Source organism: Physcomitrium patens, chromosome 11, assembly GCF_059467195.1.
Source record: "Physcomitrium patens ecotype Gransden chromosome 11, ASM5946719v1, whole genome shotgun sequence".
NCBI classification, from domain to species: Eukaryota; Viridiplantae; Streptophyta; class Bryopsida; order Funariales; family Funariaceae; genus Physcomitrium; species Physcomitrium patens.
This window is the reverse complement of record NC_143420.1, coordinates 16,737,731-16,759,099: the sequence shown is the minus strand read 5'-3', so window position 1 is coordinate 16,759,099 and position 21,369 is coordinate 16,737,731. Positions and strand designations below refer to the sequence as shown.

At 37.8% G+C, this 21,369-nt stretch overlaps 4 protein-coding genes across 15 annotated transcripts; all 4 read left to right on the top strand.

The window, feature by feature from the left end:
• LOC112288822 (target of rapamycin complex subunit LST8-1) lies at positions 1 to 4,538 on the top strand. 2 transcript variants are annotated; one of them, XM_024533457.3, is made up of 11 exons: positions 1 to 729; positions 991 to 1,092; positions 1,470 to 1,582; positions 1,974 to 2,043; positions 2,148 to 2,225; positions 2,486 to 2,602; positions 2,929 to 3,023; positions 3,266 to 3,345; positions 3,605 to 3,664; positions 4,056 to 4,193; positions 4,314 to 4,538. In XM_024533457.3, the coding sequence occupies exons 1-10, from the start codon at positions 622 to 624 to the stop codon at positions 4,181 to 4,183; spliced, it is 951 nt and encodes a 316-aa protein (XP_024389225.1). In that variant the 5' UTR covers positions 1 to 621; the 3' UTR covers positions 4,184 to 4,193; positions 4,314 to 4,538. The 2 variants fall into 2 exon arrangements, with proteins under 2 accessions (XP_024389225.1, XP_024389224.1); XM_024533456.3 differs by having other exon boundaries at positions 4,056 to 4,538.
• A 3,241-nt stretch (positions 4,539 to 7,779) lies between these two features.
• Positions 7,780 to 9,453, top strand: LOC112288824 (uncharacterized). Of its 3 annotated transcripts, none has more exons than XM_024533460.3 (3): positions 7,780 to 8,088; positions 8,713 to 8,845; positions 9,133 to 9,453. In XM_024533460.3, exons 1-2 carry the CDS (start codon positions 7,948 to 7,950, stop codon positions 8,782 to 8,784), a joined length of 213 nt encoding a protein of 70 aa, XP_024389228.1. In that variant the 5' UTR covers positions 7,780 to 7,947; the 3' UTR covers positions 8,785 to 8,845; positions 9,133 to 9,453. The 3 variants fall into 3 exon arrangements, with proteins under 3 accessions (XP_024389228.1, XP_090110602.1, XP_090110603.1); XM_090254476.1 differs by having other exon boundaries at positions 8,969 to 9,453; XM_090254477.1 differs by lacking the exon at positions 9,133 to 9,453 and adding an exon at positions 8,985 to 9,032.
• Positions 9,454 to 12,879: 3,426 nt separating this feature from the next.
• LOC112288821 (mitogen-activated protein kinase homolog NTF3) lies at positions 12,880 to 16,235 on the top strand. 9 transcript variants are annotated; one of them, XM_090254472.1, is made up of 4 exons: positions 12,999 to 13,319; positions 13,886 to 13,958; positions 14,100 to 14,921; positions 15,049 to 16,235. In XM_090254472.1, the coding sequence occupies exons 3-4, from the start codon at positions 14,499 to 14,501 to the stop codon at positions 15,730 to 15,732; spliced, it is 1,107 nt and encodes a 368-aa protein (XP_090110598.1). In that variant the 5' UTR covers positions 12,999 to 13,319; positions 13,886 to 13,958; positions 14,100 to 14,498; the 3' UTR covers positions 15,733 to 16,235. The 9 variants fall into 9 exon arrangements, with proteins under 9 accessions (XP_090110597.1, XP_090110598.1, XP_090110600.1 ...); XM_090254470.1 differs by having other exon boundaries at positions 13,103 to 13,541; XM_090254471.1 differs by lacking the exon at positions 13,886 to 13,958 and having other exon boundaries at positions 12,880 to 13,319; positions 14,080 to 14,921.
• A 987-nt stretch (positions 16,236 to 17,222) lies between these two features.
• LOC112288823 (large ribosomal subunit protein eL32z) lies at positions 17,223 to 19,271 on the top strand. Its single transcript, XM_024533458.3, has 4 exons — positions 17,223 to 17,393; positions 17,545 to 17,726; positions 18,243 to 18,378; positions 18,808 to 19,271. The coding sequence occupies exons 1-3, from the start codon at positions 17,304 to 17,306 to the stop codon at positions 18,370 to 18,372; spliced, it is 402 nt and encodes a 133-aa protein (XP_024389226.1). The 5' UTR covers positions 17,223 to 17,303; the 3' UTR covers positions 18,373 to 18,378; positions 18,808 to 19,271.
• Positions 19,272 to 21,369: the final 2,098 nt, after the last annotated feature.

The following is a 21,369-nucleotide window of genomic DNA, read 5'->3' as shown; positions in this document are numbered from 1 at the left end:
AGATGTCCATCCCCAGGGGCTTGTCGCAGAGTGTGCAATGGAATCCGGAAGGAAACACAGATTGCTTCGTTTTCCCGACGTTTACTAGAGAAAACCAGTTAGAAGATCCTCTTCGCCTTATTGTGCGCAGTCGGGAGACGCTCTCTCTCTCTCTCTCTCTCTCTCTCTCTTGCCGTCTCTCCCGTTTGCCCCTGTACAGCAAAGGGTTTTAGGGGAGAGCGGCAAGGCGTCGACCACTGCGAACATCGAACACTCCCGACATTTGCAGTCATTCAGAGCCACAACGGGAGAGCTCAGGACGGATAGTCTCGTGGCTGTTTCTCTAATAGTGATATACGTTGTCTTTTCCAGGGTTTCATATCTTATTGCGTTTGTTTTGTTCCGTGTTGTTTGTTTGTATTTTTCTTTTTTGTGTGTCTTTTTTTTATTTGTTTCTATTCATCGCGTGTCAATCGCCCATCCTCCATGTCCCTCGTACATCCCTCCAATTCCTCTGTATCTTTGTTCCATGCTGCCCCCTCCCTGGTTCTCTATGTTTCTGCATCTCTTCTGCGCCGCTATTCATTCTAGATGACTGTTGCTGGGGGCTTAAGTTGGACTAGCAAGTGAGTGTCAGAAACGATGCCGCATCCGTCGGTTGTGCTGGCCACTGCAGGCTACGACCATACCATCAAATTCTGGGAAGCAACCACTGGCCGTTGCTACCGCACGCTTCAGTATACGGATTCAGTAAGTTTATTGCACACACACACACACACACACTCTCTCTCTCTCTCTCTCTCTCTCTCTCTTTCTCTTTTCCCAGTCTTTTTTTCTGCATACCTTGTAATATCTGTTCTAGTTGGTACCGTTTCACAATGGATGAATTGCACTTTCCTAGCTGTGTGTGTGAAGCTCTCTCTATGTTAATCTTGTATGCCATGCAATTATTTGCTATATATTCACATACCCATATTTAACAATAATAATTTCTTCTTCTCCGACTTGCAGCAAGTAAATAAATTGGAGGTTACGCCGGATAAGCAGTATTTAGCGGCAGCAGGAAACCCTCACATTCGACTTTATGATGTTAATTCCAATCATCCTCAGCCGGTACGCTTTTGGGTGCCCTTTATAACGCTCTTTAGATCCGACTGAATAAGCAACAGGTCTGTGAATGCGATCAGTGTCTTTTAGAGAGCTACTTCAGTTTGGCCGCTTTTTTTAGTTTGAAAACCTGCACTGTCATAACAGCTATGGTCTCACGAATGAGTCTTAACAGCTGTTGTGTATTTGGATTATGTGAGTCAAATAAAAGACGACGTTGATCCTGATTGCACGCTCTTTCTTTTTGACACTAACGATGGATTATTCGTTTATTTATTTATTTATTTTGTTTGGTTTTGTTCTGTATTATTTTTTGGTTCCATTTATAAACAGTATGTGCTGTGTTCTCAGCGAACTTGACTTTGTCTTTCATGTGTTGGCAGGTGTTGACTTATGAATCGCATATGAACAATGTGACCGCTGTTGGTTTTCAGTGCGATGGGAAATGGATGTATTCAGGTTCTGAAGACGGTACTGTTAAGATATGGGATCTCAGGTATGTTTCTTCCACCAGTTTTCTTGCAGTTCAGGAACGATGAGGCTTGGACCCTAAATGAGTTTCTCTGCTACTCGTATTGTGTAGACAGAATTAGAATAAGAGTATTCCAAAAAGGATGCAAAAAATGTTTTTCAGTTGGTTTTTTCGAAACAACGATAGTTCTATGTCTTTTTCTGATGCTTGTGGGTAGCTTCTCGCTTTGTAAGATGTTGTCTAGATTCCACTGTAGCCTCAACTTTACATTGGTATAGTTTGACTTCAATTTGGACCTCTGCATGCTGTGTAGTTTTTATTTTATTTTTTTAATTTTATTTGAGTAGTTGCATCCAACATTGTGTTTGATGATACATGTAATTTACTTCTCAAAGTCCATTAAATGGATTCACAGAGCACCTGGTTGCCAACGCGAATACGAGAGTAGAGCAGCAGTGAACACTGTTGTCCTTCATCCTAATCAGGTAACTCGTGACAGGACCTGCAGCATTTGATTCCCTTTTTGTGAACAATCGCTCGTGAACGAAGCTAACTTCTCTCCCTTTTGAATCCCTGTGATTTTGTATAGACCGAATTGATATCAGGCGATCAAAATGGGAACATCAGAGTTTGGGACCTTCAATCAAATTCGTGCAGCTGTGAGTTGGTGAGACTCCGCATATGCTTGGGTTGTGTGTTAGACTTCCTTCGCTGTCTCGAGTCGACTTACAGTGTGGAGTTCCTAGCATGATTTTCAGATTCTCTTGACAACGGCTGTCGTTTTTTAGTCTACGAGGTGTTAGGTTTTTCTGTTTAAGATCTGATCGGTTTTGAGGTCTGATTTATGTTCTTCCTACGATCTGTTTCTGGAATGACCACAATGTCATTTAGGTGCACTTAGCTTGTGGTTCTGATCCTCTTTTACAGGTTCCGGAGGTGGACACAGCTGTTCGTTCATTGACAGTAATGTGGGATGGCAGTCTTGTTGTGGCCGCCAACAACAATGGCACATGTTATGTATGGCGTCTACTTCGTGGAACTCAGGTTGACCTCTTCTTCACCAAGAACCGCTTTAACTTGCATGCACTTCTCCCTAAATGTGGTCATTCAGTTAAGAAGACCCGTACTAATGGAAATACAAGAGCTTCTTGTGGATTGGGACGCCTGAGTCCGCAGCTCAGTAACTGCGTCTTTAGTCAACTGGAAACCTGTGAGGATGTTTTTCAGAGATAACTATGTATGAACTTATGGAAAGGCCTCTACATTGTACATGATAGGAATGGGACATGAGATTCTATTACAACTTGTGGTTGTAGGTCTTATGGTATTCATCAATTTAACTTTCTAACAACTCGAATCCTTCCGTGCAGATGATGACAAATTTTGAGCCACTTCATAAACTTCAAGCACATGATAGATACGTATTGAAGTGCTTGCTATCACCTGAGTACTGCGAGCCAAATAAGTATGTAATTTCACTTCTCATTCATAGTGATACTGGTTTTTTTTGATATGTCAGTGAGCTCAATATTGCCTTAAATTGACGTAGATAGGGTTGATTCCACGAGACTAGTATGATTTGGAACATTTCTCCAGAAAGAGCCCGTGGAATTTGGATTTATGTTTATCCGATTTGTACGGAGTCAACCTATACTACGCAGTAATTGTCCACAATTATGACGACTGGTATGTTTGTTCGTATTGCAGATATTTAGCTACAACGTCCTCTGATCACACTGTAAAGATCTGGAACATTTTTGATTTTTCTCTTGCAAGGACTTTAAAAGGTGAAAACTTTATTCCCTTGCGACTACAAACTTGTGCGAGCGTAACGTTCTGCTTATTTACATCCGTTGCTTTACGCCACTATTGAGACATTGCACTATGGGCAGGATATTGCTGTAGCTAGATGCGTTACCAGATCTAACAGGGGTGGAAATTTGTATTCAAACAAAATTCTGATGTGCTTCTCTGAGTGCTAACATTGCGGGAAGTGTCGTGCGTACTAGACAAGGATCGGTCTCTCAAATTCGTGTAAAAATGCAGGACATTCTCGATGGGTCTGGGATTGTGTATTTTCTGTCGATGGTGCATTTTTGGTTACAGGTTCGTTGCTATTTTCTTACTCGTCACTTAACAAACCTTGTTAAGCTGCATATTCGTAATTTTCTCACAGTTTTTATATATATATATATATATATATATATATTAGAAATGTAGTTCTTATATACACATATATACATACAATATATACCTGTATGTACAGATGGAAATGAAAAACATTGAACTGTGTGAGGGTTTCTTATATAATCTGATATCATCCTTAGTTTTATTTCCAAAATACTTTACAGTTGTGGTTCAATCGTTGAAGTGCTGATTAATGATTTTTAGTTATAAGATGTCTTGGATAGATATGGTTGCTTCATGATTCTGAGTTGATTCAACTTAGTTATCTCCTTTCTGACGGCTTATTAATGTGAACCATCCTGGTGCACAGCATCTTCGGACCATACAGCTCGACTTTGGGAGCTTTCCACTGGAGAAGCTATTCGAGTGTACCAAGGCCACCAAAAGGCTACCGTCTGTTGTGCATTACATGATGGCACAGATCCGTCAGCTGTCTAAATTTCAGCCGGTGAGTGTATTGCTGTTATCAGATACTCGACTTCTGGTATTTGACGGACTGAATAATGGAGGCTTTATTATTGGATACATATCTGAAAGTGAAGTCTTGAAGTACTGGTTCAACATGCAGGTTATTAGTCCTTTTGCCTGTTGTATTGGAAGGCCCTTGACAGCGCTGCGGTTCTGCTTCCTCTCACATTGTACAAATAGGTTAATTTATTTTGGTAGTCTCATGAAGACATTAGTGCGCATTTATACTTGAGATGCGCTTCAGAACTCCGCTGGTTAATTGCTTAAATATTAGGATCTGGAGTGCTATGAAGATTCTGAAATGCAAGTTCTGTTTAAATCCAAAGCTTCTGTACAATTGTAGCATCGATCATGTTTTGAATGTTCGAGACTTTGCTGACATAAATATGCCCAAGAGCTGCTTACAGATTTGTATACTTGGAGGTTGGCAAGATACCAATTGTGCTAAACATTCATCTAAATCTTGTACATGACGTGCAATCTACTCTTTGACATCTTAAGGTTTTTCAAGACCAATCACAATGATAATCACCTATGATAATCACCTGAAATAAGACCATATATTACAGAAGAACAACTTCTAATTCGTATAAGATTGCTCAACTTAAATTTCCTAAGATATTGAAAATTAGTTCTAAGGGACCACAATTGTTGGCCAAAACAGATATCACACCTAACTAGATCCTTTTTTTAAACCAAGAATTTGTAATAGCATTTTTTTGACACAACGTTGAAATTTTGACCAAATTGAATTCAAATCAATTCACTTTCAAACTATTCATAAAATCTTTAGATAGTTGATGCCATCAACAACATTATACTTAAAACCAAGTGCCATGGACTAGTTCTAACTTGGTAATTTGTTCAAATCAGAATTGAAGATCTTTGGATCTAAATACATGCCAATTATTCTTTGCCATCATTTAAAGAAAAAACTTGTAAAGAATGGATGGTTGTTTACCCTGGTTGTGTAAAAAGTGATAGATGTGTGGAGGAATCCAAGAATATCAATAATATTTATCCAACCCAACTATCTTTTGTCTAAGCTAGACCTCTAATAGAAATTACAAGATTTATTACATGGCATGGTGATGCAACTACCATAATTAAATATATTTATTTTTAGATAAATTCATTTGGCCTTTCTCTTAACATTGGCTTTTGAATGTGATGTTAATTACTCAGGCATATAAACAAAACATCAATTAATTGTTTTAATATTTTTTATAATCCTTTGCAAGAATAACAATAACATCATCAAAAAACATCATTATAGTAAACAAATAAACATTTGAGTTGAATTGATATTATTGTGAATATGTAGGATGTGTGGTATAAGGGGATGTCCATGCAGTAAAAGGAGGGTCTCTAAAAATAGAATTATATTTAAATTATAAAGAAACAAGTTGGTTTTGTTGAAATAATAGCAAAAATTATAATTGCTAGTGCTAAAGCAATCTATTTCTTTTAAATGCATTAATGTATTTATTTAAATATTTAATAATAGTATTAATAGTATTTTGATAGCCCTGTGTCAGTTATATTACAACATAAAATGTTAAAATAAAAACATAAGTAATATATGCTATGATTATTTAACAATAGCCAAGAAGGTTCTAGAAAAAATAACATCTTAGAAGTCTACATAATAAGATATAAATTAGGTCCAATAATAGATAATATAAGTGATTTTTTTCTACATGATACAAAGTTGATTTGGACTAGATGAAAAGAAGTAGAAAAATTATATTTGAATAAAAATAATAATATAAACAAAAAAATGTTTAAAATCAAAGTGGTTAAAATAAAACTTTAATTTTCAAATTTTCGTAAGAAAGAAATAAATAAATAAACTATTCAAACTAAAGTTAGTATAATAATTTTACATTAAGAACATTTAAGTTTTTTTTATTTAATTAATGTTATATGTTCAGATACATGCATTATATAATTTAAATTCAAAAAAATTACTAGAATAATAAAAATAATCTTACTAAGGAAGAAAAACATAATAACTCTCTGATATTTTATTAACAAAGAAATGAATAAAAAAAAAATCTTTCACTATACTTTAGAATTAAAGCCATCAAAATAAATTTTATTTAAAATTCAAATATAAACAATGATAAAAATCCCATTAATAAATCAAAACATGATTACAAGTTTTAAAGTTGATACTTTTTATTAAAATCTTGAAGAAGTCAAAATCAAGAAAAAAATAATTAAACAAATCAATATTTCTACAAATGTTTTAAAGAAGATAAGATAGATTATACTTCAATTTTTCAAATAACTGGAAGACATTTTATACTTAATAGTTTTTAAATTTGGTTATCTTTACAAAATTTTAATTAATACCTAAAGCTTTTATGTAAAATCTAAGAATATATGTTTATTCTAGTGATCTAATTTGATATAATTATATATTACAAAATAAAATAAAATAAAATAACTTTTCAAGACGAGCTTGTCTATATTATCCACAAATTTAGATGGAAAAGTAAAGCCTTGTTGATTCTTTGATAAATTGATATAATAATTTTTCTCATACTTGAAAGAATAATCAATAAAAAGATATCCATATTAGAATGATCCTAATACTAATTGTTTTTTACGAAAAAAAAGTTTTAAAAATATTTCAATTATATCTTTAAATTAATTATGTTGTGTTGTTTCAAATTTATGCTTTTACTCCCATTATAATTATAAAAAAGTATATGTAATATTTTATTTTCAAATTCCTTGATATGGTCTTGAATTGAAATATTTTAAAAAAATTAAAAACATTAATTTTACCACAATTGTATATAAATAATATTTATTGTTATTGATTTCTAGTCAAGATTGCATTTGCAACAATTGGCAACAAAAATTACCGTTTGGGGTTCTTAAATATAAGAATAAAACATTGAATATCAGGATTCACTTGAAATTAGCTGTATGTAGTAGTAATATAATGTGGTTGGTTTGTATTGGTTGCAAATCCAATAGTGGCAAAATAAATCTCAATGAACCCACTTCGAATCAGCAACAATAAGTCAACTGTAGGTGTAAATAGTTTGTAAGGTAGAGTAGACAATTCACTCTTGAAGTGCTACTCAAATCCAAAATACACTACTACTCCGTCGTGTAAGAAACATCTTGATGCAGATTTAAGAATAAGAAAGTTAGGAAATATCCAACAAAGTTTTTGTCTTTATGGTTCAATGTGAAATTCAAAGAAACAAGGACAATGAAGTTGCACCCACAACCCTAACCTTTAAAATTTCAACTTTTTGTAGTTCAGAGCACCAAAGCTTCTCAGCAATATGCTCATCTTAAAATCATATGACAGAAGCTGAAGCACAAATATCACCCCAAATAACATCCTTTTAAAATGAAACACATCACATATATATATATATATATATATATATTACTGTTCTGGCATACTTTACTAAAGGAGTCCCGTCGCCAACATCTGGACGGGGAACAGCGGTAGAGATGATAGTCACACACCCAGCGACCGACCGGGGAACGGCGTTCATAGTTACCCTGTCTTTGCTCATGTGGGTGAGAGAGATGGTTGGAAGTGGATGTCATTTTTTCTTCTGGCGATGGCGGAGCTTACGGCGTGATCGGAAAGGTGCAGGATCGGAACGGAGCAGTGAAGAAGGAGAAGAAGAAGAAGATTTAGGCGGATTCGACTCGACCCAACTCGATTCTTAACAGAAGGGTAGAAGAACCGAAGCGCGATGCAGAGGAAACAGCGTCTGACGCAGCCGTCGCTGCTGTCGAGGGCAGTCGATAGTGTGTTTCGGTTCGTGCGGTTGGCGGAATTCGAGATCCTGTTTGTGCTCTTTTTCGTCATCGTGTATTTGCTCTTTAAGGACTTGGTAAACCTGCACGTCAGCTTTCCTCGCATCATATTCTGTGTTTGTTTCTTCCGCTGGATGATTGAACGACATTGGGTTGGTTAAACTGGATTGTCGTTAAGACAAGGGGTGGCGAATTACGTGCGCCGCGTGCGATGAGTGCTCTCTTATTGCTTTTTTGAAATAGAATATTTTAGTTAGTTTGGATCGTTGAGATGTTGCGAGTTCTGCCTTTTTCGATTAGGCGAAAACTTATTATGAAGGAGAGTAGGTTGTTGTAAGCAACCAGCTACCCCTAAAAAAAATTCGTTTGCCATAAAATGGCAGTTAGCGTATCCAGGGTAATTTGGTTTTATGTAGATTAGGTCCGAACAAATTTGAAGGGCATTTATCGTTTAGGTTTTTGACATGAACCCGTGGTAGAGTCCGATACTCTTTTCAAATCTCTGCGTATCTAAGGCGGTCATAAATGAGTGAACAAGCATCCTTACATGATGTCTTTCTTCTTTGTGAATGTCATTGCCTGGATCTGACATCGGTTAAATGATAAGTAGTGAAGAATGTCTACTTCTTCTTCTTCCTGGTTTTTTGAGTTGGAAAAATGATGCGGTTCTGACCAGTGAGGCTCATGTGTCGTTTGCACAGACATCTCGGCCAGATTACAATCGGATTTTATCCAAGAAGAGGTTAGACGAGATTACTAGTGGTGTGTACTGAGACTTCAGCATGTTTCGGAGCTCTTTTCACGCAGGCTTCTCTTAAGCTTGCGCAATAAGAGGTGAACAGACTCATCTCTTTCGCATTGTACTATCTTGTTGTATCTTGGTGCCTTATGTACACTAGCCGCCCCAGTGAACGTAGTCGATGCGCATCCTGTCACTGCGTGGTGATATTGAACCAGGTGTCCAGTGCCCCAGATGTACTTGGGTGAAAAAGAGCAACTGTGGTGATCGGTGCAATTTTGGTGAAGTTGGTTTTGCGGCATTCTTGTGAATTGGTTTTATCGAAGAAACTTTTGTCTTTCGACGTTCCTCTCAAATGCCTATATGTTACGGCTTGTGACAGGGTTTAAAAATAGGGAACAAGGAAGGCCTGTTGGTCTCCATGCACTGTTCACGGTGCTCATTTACACTTATGCTTTACCCTAAGGAGTGACTGCCACCGCTTGTATACCTTCTGGACTTCTTTGATACAATCATGCACGGTGTGTTGTTAGACTTTAATTTGGGTGACTGGAAATTTGATCCTGTCATGCGCATTGTTGCCAGCAGATAATGTTGGCGTGTGTAACTTGTAGAGCCCACATATAACAGGAAGTTTTCGTATCGTGGGTTTAGATGAATGTGCTTGTACCGTTTTACCTATGAAGGAAGCTTATTCCGCAGTCGTGTTTTTTGGTTCATGAGTGATCTTTAACATTAATCATGAAGAACATGAAAAAATACATCTCATGACCCATGACTGATGACTCTCTATGCAAGCGGTTTCTAGTAATGGTTATGAAGGTTTTGAAAAAATATTTTTCTTTTTAAAGTCAAGTAGTGGTGTTATGAGCATCGAACGCAGGTTCATAACGAAATTAGTCCACATGAAAATTATTTCTTCATGATCTGCATCAGGAACGTTTTCAGAATGAAGTAACTAACCATCGCTACGAATCTGGTCTGTATTCAGACAGTCGAGTTTGGGAAGATTGGAATGAAACATCAATGGTGTAGAGCAAGAACAATTGATATAGTCTTTCGTTAACTTGATTCTTATCGATTGCTTAACCAAGTCTTCAACTGCAGTCAGTAACACACTTAAAGCCTTTCGTATGCACTGTGCAAATGCGGGTGGATGAGAGTTGAAATCAAACTCTGTTCCACCCGTAACTCCACACGGAAGGTACACAGCACAAATTGTGTACTAACATAGCCCTGGCAAGTGCATGCCAGCAGCCGCATCCGGCATGATTACTCTCAAATCGGCTCTACTCCGAGGAAGAGTAGCCAGCAAGAGTTTTGAGAGAAGAAAACGTTCTAAGATGGTGGTGGCCCAATGCACTGAAGCAGGCTTCCACAACATTTTTGAGTTCTGTGGTTATAATTCTAATGTGGGAAGCGCGGAGACGTGTCTCTTGCGACAATCTCAAGACATGCATCTTGCAATCCTCGAATCCTGCATACAAGTTTGTGGGTGGTTTGTCCCCCTCCACAAGTCTCACATCAGTCCACAAAGGTCTGGTTTTGATCAACATTTAATCATCGTGGGAGTTAAAATATTTGTTCCATCTTGGTTTGGGACTATTTCATCCTCTGGAAACCTCATTCGAGGCAACGGTAGAGTCGTTGCAAAGAAGAAATCCTTATCTTTCACTATTGTAAGAATTCTAAGAACAGAGGGACACCGCTCAGGCTTTGTTATCTTTAAGACAGTTAAGTTTATTTTTTGTCTTTTTCAAGAAAGGATTATATTTGTTAAGTTCTTCGTTTTTAAAAAATATTTTATAATATAGTATATTATTGAATAATGTTTATTTTACAAATAACATTTTTTAAATCAATATCTCTTGTTAATATCTACTCAATGGCAAAGAGATACTTTTAATTTCACAATAAAGCTTTGTGTTGTAGTTGGAACACTATTTTTCTTTCTTTTTAATATTTGTTATCAAATTTCAACATAACTAACCAAACAACATAATTCTAGAATGCACCAAAAAGAAATCAATATCTTTTTAAATTTATTTTTATAATTATAACATAAAATTTTGAAATTGAGAAAATAAATGTTATGTCTAAATAAATTCGTCATATATAGAGATATATAGGATAGAAAAAAATGCATAATTATCATTGTTAGTGGAAGTCCTTAGTAAAATCAAAATAAAAATAAAAATGAAATCCAATATGATCTCAAAAGTTGTTTTTACCAATCCAATATGGTTCAATAATATATTCTTCTTTTAAAGCATTATAAAATCAATTACATGTCAAAATTTGAAATTTTAATTTATTATATTTTGTATTCTAAATATAGAACAAAATGTCCTGTCTAAAAATATTGATTGCTAAATTTTAGACAAAGATTTTCAGTGAGTTGGATTTTTTCTAATAATAACATTGATGTAAACTTCAACATTCAGTATGATTTGTAACACTTATGTTTTTTTATTTAGATTAATGGAATATACATATATTGATTGAAATTGACCATGACAACAAGTATATACGAGGCCATTTTTAGTTAATTATATTATTATGGTTTAAATAAATAATAATTTACAGAAACATCCCAATTATTAGACAAATGTAAAAAAATTACATGGTAGTAAAATTACTTAATGTGAACCCAATATTTCCTTAAACGGTTATTAGAAAATATTACAAATATTCTTCCAACAACTATTTATTATTTTTCCAAATCCAATAACATACATGAAAATGTAGATTTAAGATGTTATATATATATATATATATATATATATTTAAAGTGGTTGTTGTAAGGATGTAAATTTATGAATGTAGTTATTGTGTATTTTTTCTTTTTCCATCTAATCTGTGTCTAGTAGTGTGTATGTTGATTAATTATTTGTTGAGTTGCCTTACTTTGTATAAGTAATTTAATCTAATAGTATCGTAGAGCATCAAATAAATACACATTTTAATGATAAGAATTAGGTTATTAGACGGTTTTTATTGCAAAAATGCATATAATATAATATTTTGACATAGAAGACACACATGCACAACAAAAATTGAAAATACAATTGATTTTGAATGTGCTAACTTTAATTACAATGTTATAAATAAAATATATGTATATAAACACACATAACTTTCTAGCTTGGAGTTGCCTTCAATACACATCTGACATCTCAAGACATGCTAAAATACCATCACCTCTAAGATAACAAAATATTTAATTCATCTTACTTATTAAGTTAGATCTAATTCATACAAATAAGTAGGTTAGAATACTAGATAGATCCCTGAGTAGGAATTTAAGATAATCTTTATTATTCCACAATTCAAATTTGTAATATGATCATTACTATGGTTTCTATGTATTGAACTCTTCTGTAGTGACTTTGATTTTTATTGCTTGGGTTGTACTAGGTGAATATACTAGATTTTTCTTCTTTTGTTATCTCTTATGGTTTTAAGGTGAAAAAGACCAATGTTTAACATATAACGTATTTCTAAAGATTCACATGCTTTTGAATAATTTTATATTTTAAAGTGAAAAATCACAAAATCATTTAATCAAAATTAAAAAATAAAAAGCTGAACACACAACCAAATCATTACGGTTCATTTTCAGTTTCCCAAAAACTTAGCTTAAAACTCTTGATATTCTTGATTTGCGTTGTAGGTTTGATTGCCCAAGTCCTCCAAAAAAAAGTTACAACATCAAATATGAATTCTCACATCAGATATGTAGAAATCAATATTAAATCCCACAAACCACACAATTACAGAACTCAAACACCACCTTGAAAGACCCAAATTTAGTTACAAAACTTTGACGACACTCTTGACTATAATTTTCTCTTACAAAGAACGCAGACCGAAGGGAAACAAAATTGTAATAAAATCTGTGGGAAAAGTTCTTCCACAAGGGCAGATTCCATTACATTTTGGGAATGCCCGAGACAGTTGGGGCAGGAGGCAACGGAGTCCACGCTGGCCTGATGACGTGGAACGAAAAAGCAGCTCATTGACGGAGGAAAAACAGACGACGACGGAGACGGGGGGGGGGGGGTTGAAAAGGCAGCGTGATGGCTCGAGGCGAGGAGGAGCATTGAAGAGGGGTACGGGGGGGGGGGGGGGGGTCCGTCAGACTGCACGGGGACGGTGAATGCTAACGCAAGGAGGGCGAGATCCGGGGTCATCACTGATTGCCCGCTTGCGCCGCGCATCCCCTCGTCGTCGTCCACCTCCACTCTCTCTGTGCGCGACGACGCCATGAGAAAAAAACACAGACCACCACTACCATGACCACCACTAGTACTACCACCACGACGTCTCCAGCTTCCCCACCTGAGCTGTGCTGCCAAGCTGCCCACTTGAGGCCGCATCACCCTTTCCACGCTGCTGCCAAAATTGGGTGACCGGGGCCCGTCTGCGCTTGCTTGCGTCTGGCTGCTGGTTCATAGAGAATTCGGTAGTAGTGGGGAGGGAGGGTGCACAAGGGTTCGCGCCCGACGGGAATGAATGGCTTTGCCGCAAGCTTGTGTGTAGTGGAGTGAGCCTTGCGCGTGTGGATGAGTGAGTGGGGCCCTTTCCTTGCCAGATGCTCTCGCTCGCCCTCGCTCTTTCTCCTCTCGTTTTCCTCTCTCTCTCTCCCCTACTCTACCTCTCGCTGCTGCGCCTTTTCTCATGGTTAGGAGCTTTTCTGGTTTGTGGGTTGAGGTGAAGTATGGGCTAGGTCTGTGTGGTGTCACCTCAGGAGCGGTGGACGTTGGCTAGTTGCGTGCGCATGGTACCAGTGTGCGTTGCTTAGGTTTCACACATTCTAGCTGCTGTGGGTTCAGATTTGTGGATCCACCCCCTGGACTCTGTTTTTAAGCATCTATGTTGCTACCGTCAGTTTGCTTGATTAGGCTTTGTTGTGTTGCTTTTTGGTACTTGTAACCTTCACCCCTCCGCCATATTTGTAGATAGCCCAGAGAGTATTTGTCTGCGTTTCCTGCATTAGATTGCGCTGAGTCTTTCCAACACGGAGGAAGAGCGTTAGGATTACTTGGCGGGGGACAAGTGTCTTTGATCGAGGTTTGAATTGCGTGATCGTAGCGACCTTAATATGTTTTTTTCTTTTTTTCCTTTTTTTGCAGTTCTTGATTTCGTGACAGGGGTTTATTTGTGCTCTGGGAAAGCAGCATAGGGAAGGATTGATCTTCATTTTTTGTAAGCCATTTCGTGTGCATTGATAGACGAATCACGTTGGAGAAGGATCTCAATTATGCCTGTTTTGGAAATTGTTGAAACATGTCTCTGAAGTGCCATACCGTGTTATGCTTCTGATTAGGGTCATACCTGAATCTGCAGCGCGGTTTGCACACTTGCATTTGCCAGCTCAAGAGCTGTTGGATTGTGAGCGAGCTCGTATCACTTTCAGGGCCGAACATATGCGCTGCTAGTGGAGTGAAATGTCCTCTTCATTCCCGACTAGCACACTTCGTAGGGGCCGATGACTTCTTAGATGCTATCATTTTAGGGTCGGAAGCTGCAAGTCCTGTGAAAGCTGCAATCAGGTGAGTTTAGTGGATGGAGCGTAACGCTCTACTTGAAAGTAAGAATAGAGGAGGAGCTGATCGGCGAGGTGGTATGATAGGCTATGGTGGTGGACGGAAGAGTCCAACCAGATAGGGAAGGGGGTTGGGTTTGTCGAAAGCTTGTAGTGCTTCGAAGGGCGGACATAGTTGATTGAAGCAATTTTGACCCGGAATGGCAACGAAAGTGGAAGTCCCTGAGGGCACATGTCCTCCTGGTAAACACCACTACATGCTATGGCGAAGTGTATTTGAGATTGACACGAAGTATGTCCCGATGAAGCCGATTGGGAAGGGAGCATACGGTGTAGTGTGTTCAGCCAAAAACAACGAAGCAGGGGATCGAGTGGCTATCAAGAAGATCACGAATGCATTTGAGAATACTACAGACGCCCGGCGTACGTTGCGTGAAATCCGTTTGCTGCGTCATTTGTTCCACGAGAACATAATTGCCGTGAAGGATATCATGAAGCCAGTTGGTCGTCGAACTTTCAACGATGTTTACATTGTGTATGAGCTTATGGACACCGACCTTCATCAGATAATCCGTTCGTCACAGACCCTTACGGATGACCATTGCCAGTATTTTATTTACCAGGTGAGTGCGATTTGGTGGTGATGGATGCCATTACTTCATTCATTTCGGTTGTGCTTTGTGAATGATTTCCAGGATCTTATGCACTGAGCATGCCAATTCTTACTGCGTGCCTCCACCTCGTACGCAGTTGTTGCGAGGTCTCAAATATATCCATTCTGCGAATGTTCTGCACCGCGATCTAAAGCCAAGTAATCTGCTACTCAATGCTAGCTGCGACTTAAAGATTTGCGACTTCGGATTGGCGCGGACAGGGAGTGATAAGGGTCAATTCATGACCGAGTACGTCGTGACGAGGTGGTACAGGGCTCCCGAGCTTCTTCTGTCATGCGATGAGTACACAAGCGCGATAGATATGTGGTCTGTTGGCTGCATATTTGCGGAGCTTTTGGGGCGGAAGCCCTTATTTCCTGGCAAGGATTATATTCATCAGCTCAAGCTGATAATAAGCATCATCGGATCTCCGGACGAGACTGACCTGCATTTTATTCAAAGTCATAAGGCGCGGAGCTACATCCAATCCCTCCCTTTCACGCCTCGTGTATCTCTCGCTCGCCTTTATCCCCGCGCAAATCCCTTGGCCATTCAGTTGATAGATAGGATGCTTGTGTTTGATCCGAGGAAGCGGGTCACCGTGCACGAAGCTCTGGAGCACCCATACTTGTCAATGCTATACGATGCTAGCCAGGAGCTCTCCGCTCCCGCTCCTTTTGACTTCGACTTTGAGGATGAAGACCTCAAGGAGGATGCATTGCGAGAAAGGGTTTGGAACGAAATGTTGATGTACCACCCAGAAGCGGCCAGTGAGATGTGATTTCTGACATCATAGTTGAGTGCCTTCTTTTTTTTCTTTGACTTGCTGCTTCTTCTTTATCTCTCAACCTTTGAACGTCAGAATAACCAAGCTATCCCTGTGTAGCAAGCGAGACAAACATGTTGCACGCTAGATAGCAGCGTTCGAAATTTTTCACTGTGAGGTATGGTCGATGTTCTAAGAGTCAGTGGATCCGCGAAAAAAAAAAAAAAAAAAAAAAAGGAAAAGAAAAGAAAAAGAAGACAGTGTATTCTTTTTTGCTGAATACAGTAACGGGTGCAACAGGAGGGTTTACACAACGTTTCCAACTTCTGTAAATGAGGCCCTCAGCATCACCTCTCAGGCAAGCTCGGTGAGTACTACCCGAGTCACGCATTTCATGTGATGATTTGCGTGTAATCCAGGATACTTAGCGGGCCTTCGTAGCAGCAACCATTATGTGTACATATGATCACTACCTGTATTATGTTTTTCGGAATGTAGTTTTTCGGTTGGCTTATAAACTGGAAGTCGTGTTGCCGGGCTATTTGTTGTCTTACAGCCTTGGTTTGCCCTGTAATACCCCCGTAATCTCTGCAACTTGATTAAAGTGGTCCATGGTATGAGCCGTCACACCGTTGATTTCTCTGAAGTAGGAGCCAGAGAGACTTATCGTTGCGTAAAGTCTTCCATCTTTCAAGTTGCAATCCAACTGTCAATGCAAAACCCCTCATCTATGCAAGTCTCGATGTGCCACTTGGGCGGATGTTCTCTCGCACATTTTTATCCGGCATCCCGATAATCGGCTGTCGTTCGACGTGGATCGATCAACCAGTATTGTATGTAATCCAGTCCAGCGTTTGATCGAATCTGTGTGAATGCCTCTTTGTCTTGCGTCTGAATGAGATTGGCCAGTTATTACATCGGGGCTTTGCTCAATACTTTTAGGGTTCTCTCCAGTCCTTGAAATTCACACAAGTTATATGCATTGGGAAGTCTACGATGTAAGTTTTGTACTTTTATTTTATTTATTTTTATTTTTTTCTCATTTATTTCCTTTTCCTTCCTCGATTTGGTTTCACGAGGAGCAGTAGGGGCGAGAAAGTTTTCGACTTTTTTCTTTTCGATTCTGTCGCTGCGTTGTGCTATCTTCCCGGCACAAGGTTGACTCATTACCACCGTTACGATGACTTCTATCAGAAAAAAGAAAAAGAAACTGTCAGAAGATAATTTCAATGATTTTCCACGAATCGTCTTGAAATGTCTCAAAGTACAGAAGTTGCCAAAATTGGTTAACATTGTCTAGCCCACATGCTCGTAACCGTATGTAGGAATCCTGCAAGTTAAACTCGGCAAATGGGATTTGTATTCCATGATTGGCAGGCTTGCATAAACATAGCTGAACAGATACCGCACGTACTGATAATGTGACGGATGAATGAACCCCCAGTGGGTCGCCTTGAGGCACAGACGAAACCGAAGAAGGACCTCAGAGTGGTCTCCTTTCAGAACGATGCAGGTCTAGCCAGGTTTCGGACCGCCATCGCCCACCTCTCTGCTGTCGCATAGTGTTCCAACCCTCGTTGGTCAGAATGGTGACCCCTCTCGTCAAGCGCGATGTTATCAAGAAGCGCGTCAAGAAGTTCAAGCGCATGCAGTCTGACCGCAAAATTTGCGTTAAGGTGATCGACGTCCAGCCATAAATACTTTCAAGCTCTAACCTCTTCACTGGTTCCTGTACTTGTTCGATGCCAGCTTTTAGGGCCTGTTCGGATTTTTACATGTGGGTTCCTCATTATTCGTCTAAGCCTAGTGCCTTGTGTCAACAACCAGACCAACTGGAGAAGGCCCAAAGGTATCGATTGTAGGGTTCGCCGTAAGTTCAAGGGTACTACGTTGATGCCCAACATTGGTTACGGATCCAACAAGAAGACGAGGCATGTGCTTCCCAGCGGATTTGTGAAATTTTCGGTACACAATGTGACCGATCTTGAACTTCTCTTGATGCACAACAGGTTAGTGTGCCCATAGCCGATCCTGCTATATTTTCTTTCTTATTTTTTAATTGGTTAGGCCTAACTGAGAAGTTTCTATGAATTCAGATTCTGGGTATGAACTTAATTGTCAACCAATGCTGCTACCTGGCCCTTCCCTCACACATTACACACTGGACGTATTCTTAAGAATTTTTGTATAGAAGTGGATTCGGAATTGCCTGTGTTGTCTCTCCCTGTCGTTTTTATCCTCAAAGCATTAAGTTTGGTTAGTTTTTTGAGTGTTCATAACTCGGAGATTTGACCTTGTTTTCTGTCTTCATTGTTTTAGACTGCATTGCTTGCATGTTTAAATATGAACTGTCTTTTTACATGTCTTGTGAGTTTCCAATGAAATCTTATTCGCTCCTGTGGTTTGCAAAGTGTACTCAACTTGAGACACCCTTTCAGATAAGCAAATGTTTTGAAACGGCTTGAGATGTTTGTGTGTGAATGCGGTTTAATGGTGAGACTTGCATCCTATGGAGGGTTTCCCAGGAAGTACAGTGCTGAGATTGCACATAATGTATCCACATTGAAGAGGAAGGCCATCGTCGAGCGAGCTGCGCAGTTAAATGTGGCAGTGACGAACGGCAGTGCACGCTTGCACAGCCAAGAGGATGAGTAGAAGATGGTAAACGAAAATTCTCTGCTTTGATTTAGCCTGGAATTGGCCAAGGGAGGCATGATGTTGAACCTTGCTTTCTATCAATCTTAAAGAGGATTCCTATATGACGGTATATTTAATATTGAGCCATGTTGAGCTGCCTTTTTGGCAAAATGCCCTTCATTTAATTTGGAGTTCTTAGTGCACATTACCAATACAATTTGATGTTAATTGTTTGATGTTAATTGAATGTTGGCTTTCCTTTGATTGATTGTATGCATTCATCAAGCTATTTATATAAAGTGGATTTATTTGTCTATTTCAGTGTTTTAATAATAGCTGCATAGTAAACGATCATAGCATGTATTTTTAGTTCGTCTATAAATAACTATATGGAATAAATAATTGGCTATTTCTAAATAGCAGTAAACAAAATTGTATTTTGTTTATTTGCAGGTATGGAGCATTTGAAGTGCAAGACCAATTGTTTTATCATATCTAGTTATATTTAATCTTTATGCTTTCTTTCTATGTGCAATTAATTTATAAGGATATATCTCATGTTAAATGGGATCAAGATGGTTTTTTAACCAAAAAGGTGAGAATGTATTTACTAATTTAATTTTTACTAGAGACATGGTTGTTGATGTTGAAGATCAACAAGTACTTGCTTAGTTACAACCACATAAAGATTAAGCATAGTAAGTTGCTACTAGTCAAAAGGCAACAAAGAGTTATAGGAAGTTATTGTGGTGGCATTAAGGATTTGTTGGTGGTGGTTAGATTAAGAAAGAATTTAGGGTTTAGTTGAATGAAGTAAAAATGGATGTAATATCAAAAGGATGGAAGTTGTTTCGTTGGTTAGCAAACCACCACCTGTAAGTAAAAAGTGTTAGAAGTAAGAAGTATCTTTTTCCACACTTCTTTTAGAGTACAATTTTTGTTGATGGTAAGTATTTGTAGCTTTTAGATTTTTTTTTTAAATAGGTTATGGATCCACTCACATTTGTTTGAGTGTTTTGAAGTTCTTTGAAGTGGTTGTTGATGTGTGGATTAGATCAAGTTGTTGTTGCTGATGTTAGGATTTAGAAGTACCTAACTTTTAGATTCAGATTTAGATCTAGATCTTGGTTTGTTTTTACTTGAGGTTAAGAGCATTTTTGGTATTAGTGTTTGGTTTTCTACCTTAAGGCAAAGTTATAAAATAGTTACATGGTACTATTGTTGAGATAGATCCTTGATACTCTAACTTTATAGTTTCATGTCCTAAAATTGTTAATTGTGCTTAAAAGTCCTTTTATAGTATATGAAGGTGATTTGTAAGTATAAGAGTGATTTTTGAGTGGCAAATCAGATTTGAGATACTTAAATAGATCATCAAACTTATGAGAAGTCTTCAAAGTGAAGTTGAGAGTGTTTTTGAGAGTAAGAATACTAGTTTGTTTATAAAAAAGGTTTTTGTGATTCTAAGGCAGCAATATCTTTTTGTTGATTTTGAGAGCATTAGGACTTCTCTTTACAATCTTTTTTGATACAAGTCTTCTTTAGACATGGCTTCAAGTGAGGGTGAAGGATTGAGAGTTATTGAGAATTTAAGAGGTGAGAATTTTTATCATTGGAAGATAAAAATAGAGCTTTTGTTGGCATCTTTGGATCTTTGGAATATTGTAGATGAAAGTAAAGAGGCTCCCATCATAGATGTTGATATGAATGAGAAGAAGGAATTCAAATGTCGTAAAAAGAAGTCTTTTGGATTGATTGCAACCAATGTAGATGAAACCAACTTCTCCCACATTATCTCTTGTAAAAGATCAATAGAAGCATGGAAGACTCTTTGCAACATCTATGAGAGCAAGAACTTGTTCAACATCATCTATATAAGCAAGAAGTTCTTTACTTGTAAGATGGAGGAAGGTAAAGACCTCATGACTCATGTTAATAAGGTAAAGGCTCTTGTACACCAACTAGCAATTGTTGACAAGCCTTTAGAAGAAAGTGATATTGTCATGATCTTGTTAATGATCCTTTCCAAATCCTATAACTATGTTATTGTGGCATTAGAGTCCATTAAGCTAAAAGAGCTTACAATGGACTATGTGATGACAAGACTTATCTATGAAATAACCAAGAAGAAAAAAAAGGAGCCTCAAAGTGAAGATTCAGCAGTCTACTCACGTCAAGGCAAGGACAATTATCCAAATCAACAAGGTAATGTCAAATCTTGCTTCATTTGTGGCAAAGTAGGCCATTTTATTCGAAATTGCTAGAAAGGCAAAAAGATGGAGAAAGAGAATGCAAATAGTATATAAGATAAATTTGGAGGACAAGATTATGCATTCACGGCAAGATATGGGATCTCTATAGCTACCATAATAAGATGGATTATGGATTCAAGTTGTTCTAAGCATATGACACCTTAAAAATGTTCATTTGATACTTATGAGGCTATTCCAGCATCAAATATGGTATTGGAGGATAGTGGCACATGTAAAGCCATTGGAATTGGCTCTATTATAGTGGCGGTGGTTGTGAATGGACAAACCAATAGGATCAAATTTATAAACGCCCTTCATATGCCTAAGATGAAGCAAAATTTATTTTCAGTAAGTAAATGAGCATGCTTTATGTGCAAAACTTTGATTATGACTTTTGGATAGAAGTTGTGGTAAATGTAGTGTGTACAAGAAACATATGTCGAACAAGTGCTCTTGCATCAATGATACCACAAGAAGCTTGGAGTGAGAGACAACCTTACATTTCTTGTATGAGGACTTTTGGTTGTATTGCATATGCCAAAACACTAGATTGTATGAGATCCAAACTTGATGCAAAAGGTACAAAGTATGTGTTTCTTGGTTATTGTAAAGGTACTAAGACATAAAGGCTAATATGCTTGGAAACCAAGAAGATCATCAAAAGTCATGATGTTGAGTTTTTAGAGCACAAGAATGTTTATGAGCACTTAGAGATGTGTCCAAGTGGAAGTAATGGTGTGTTTGTGGACACATCTTTGAATTC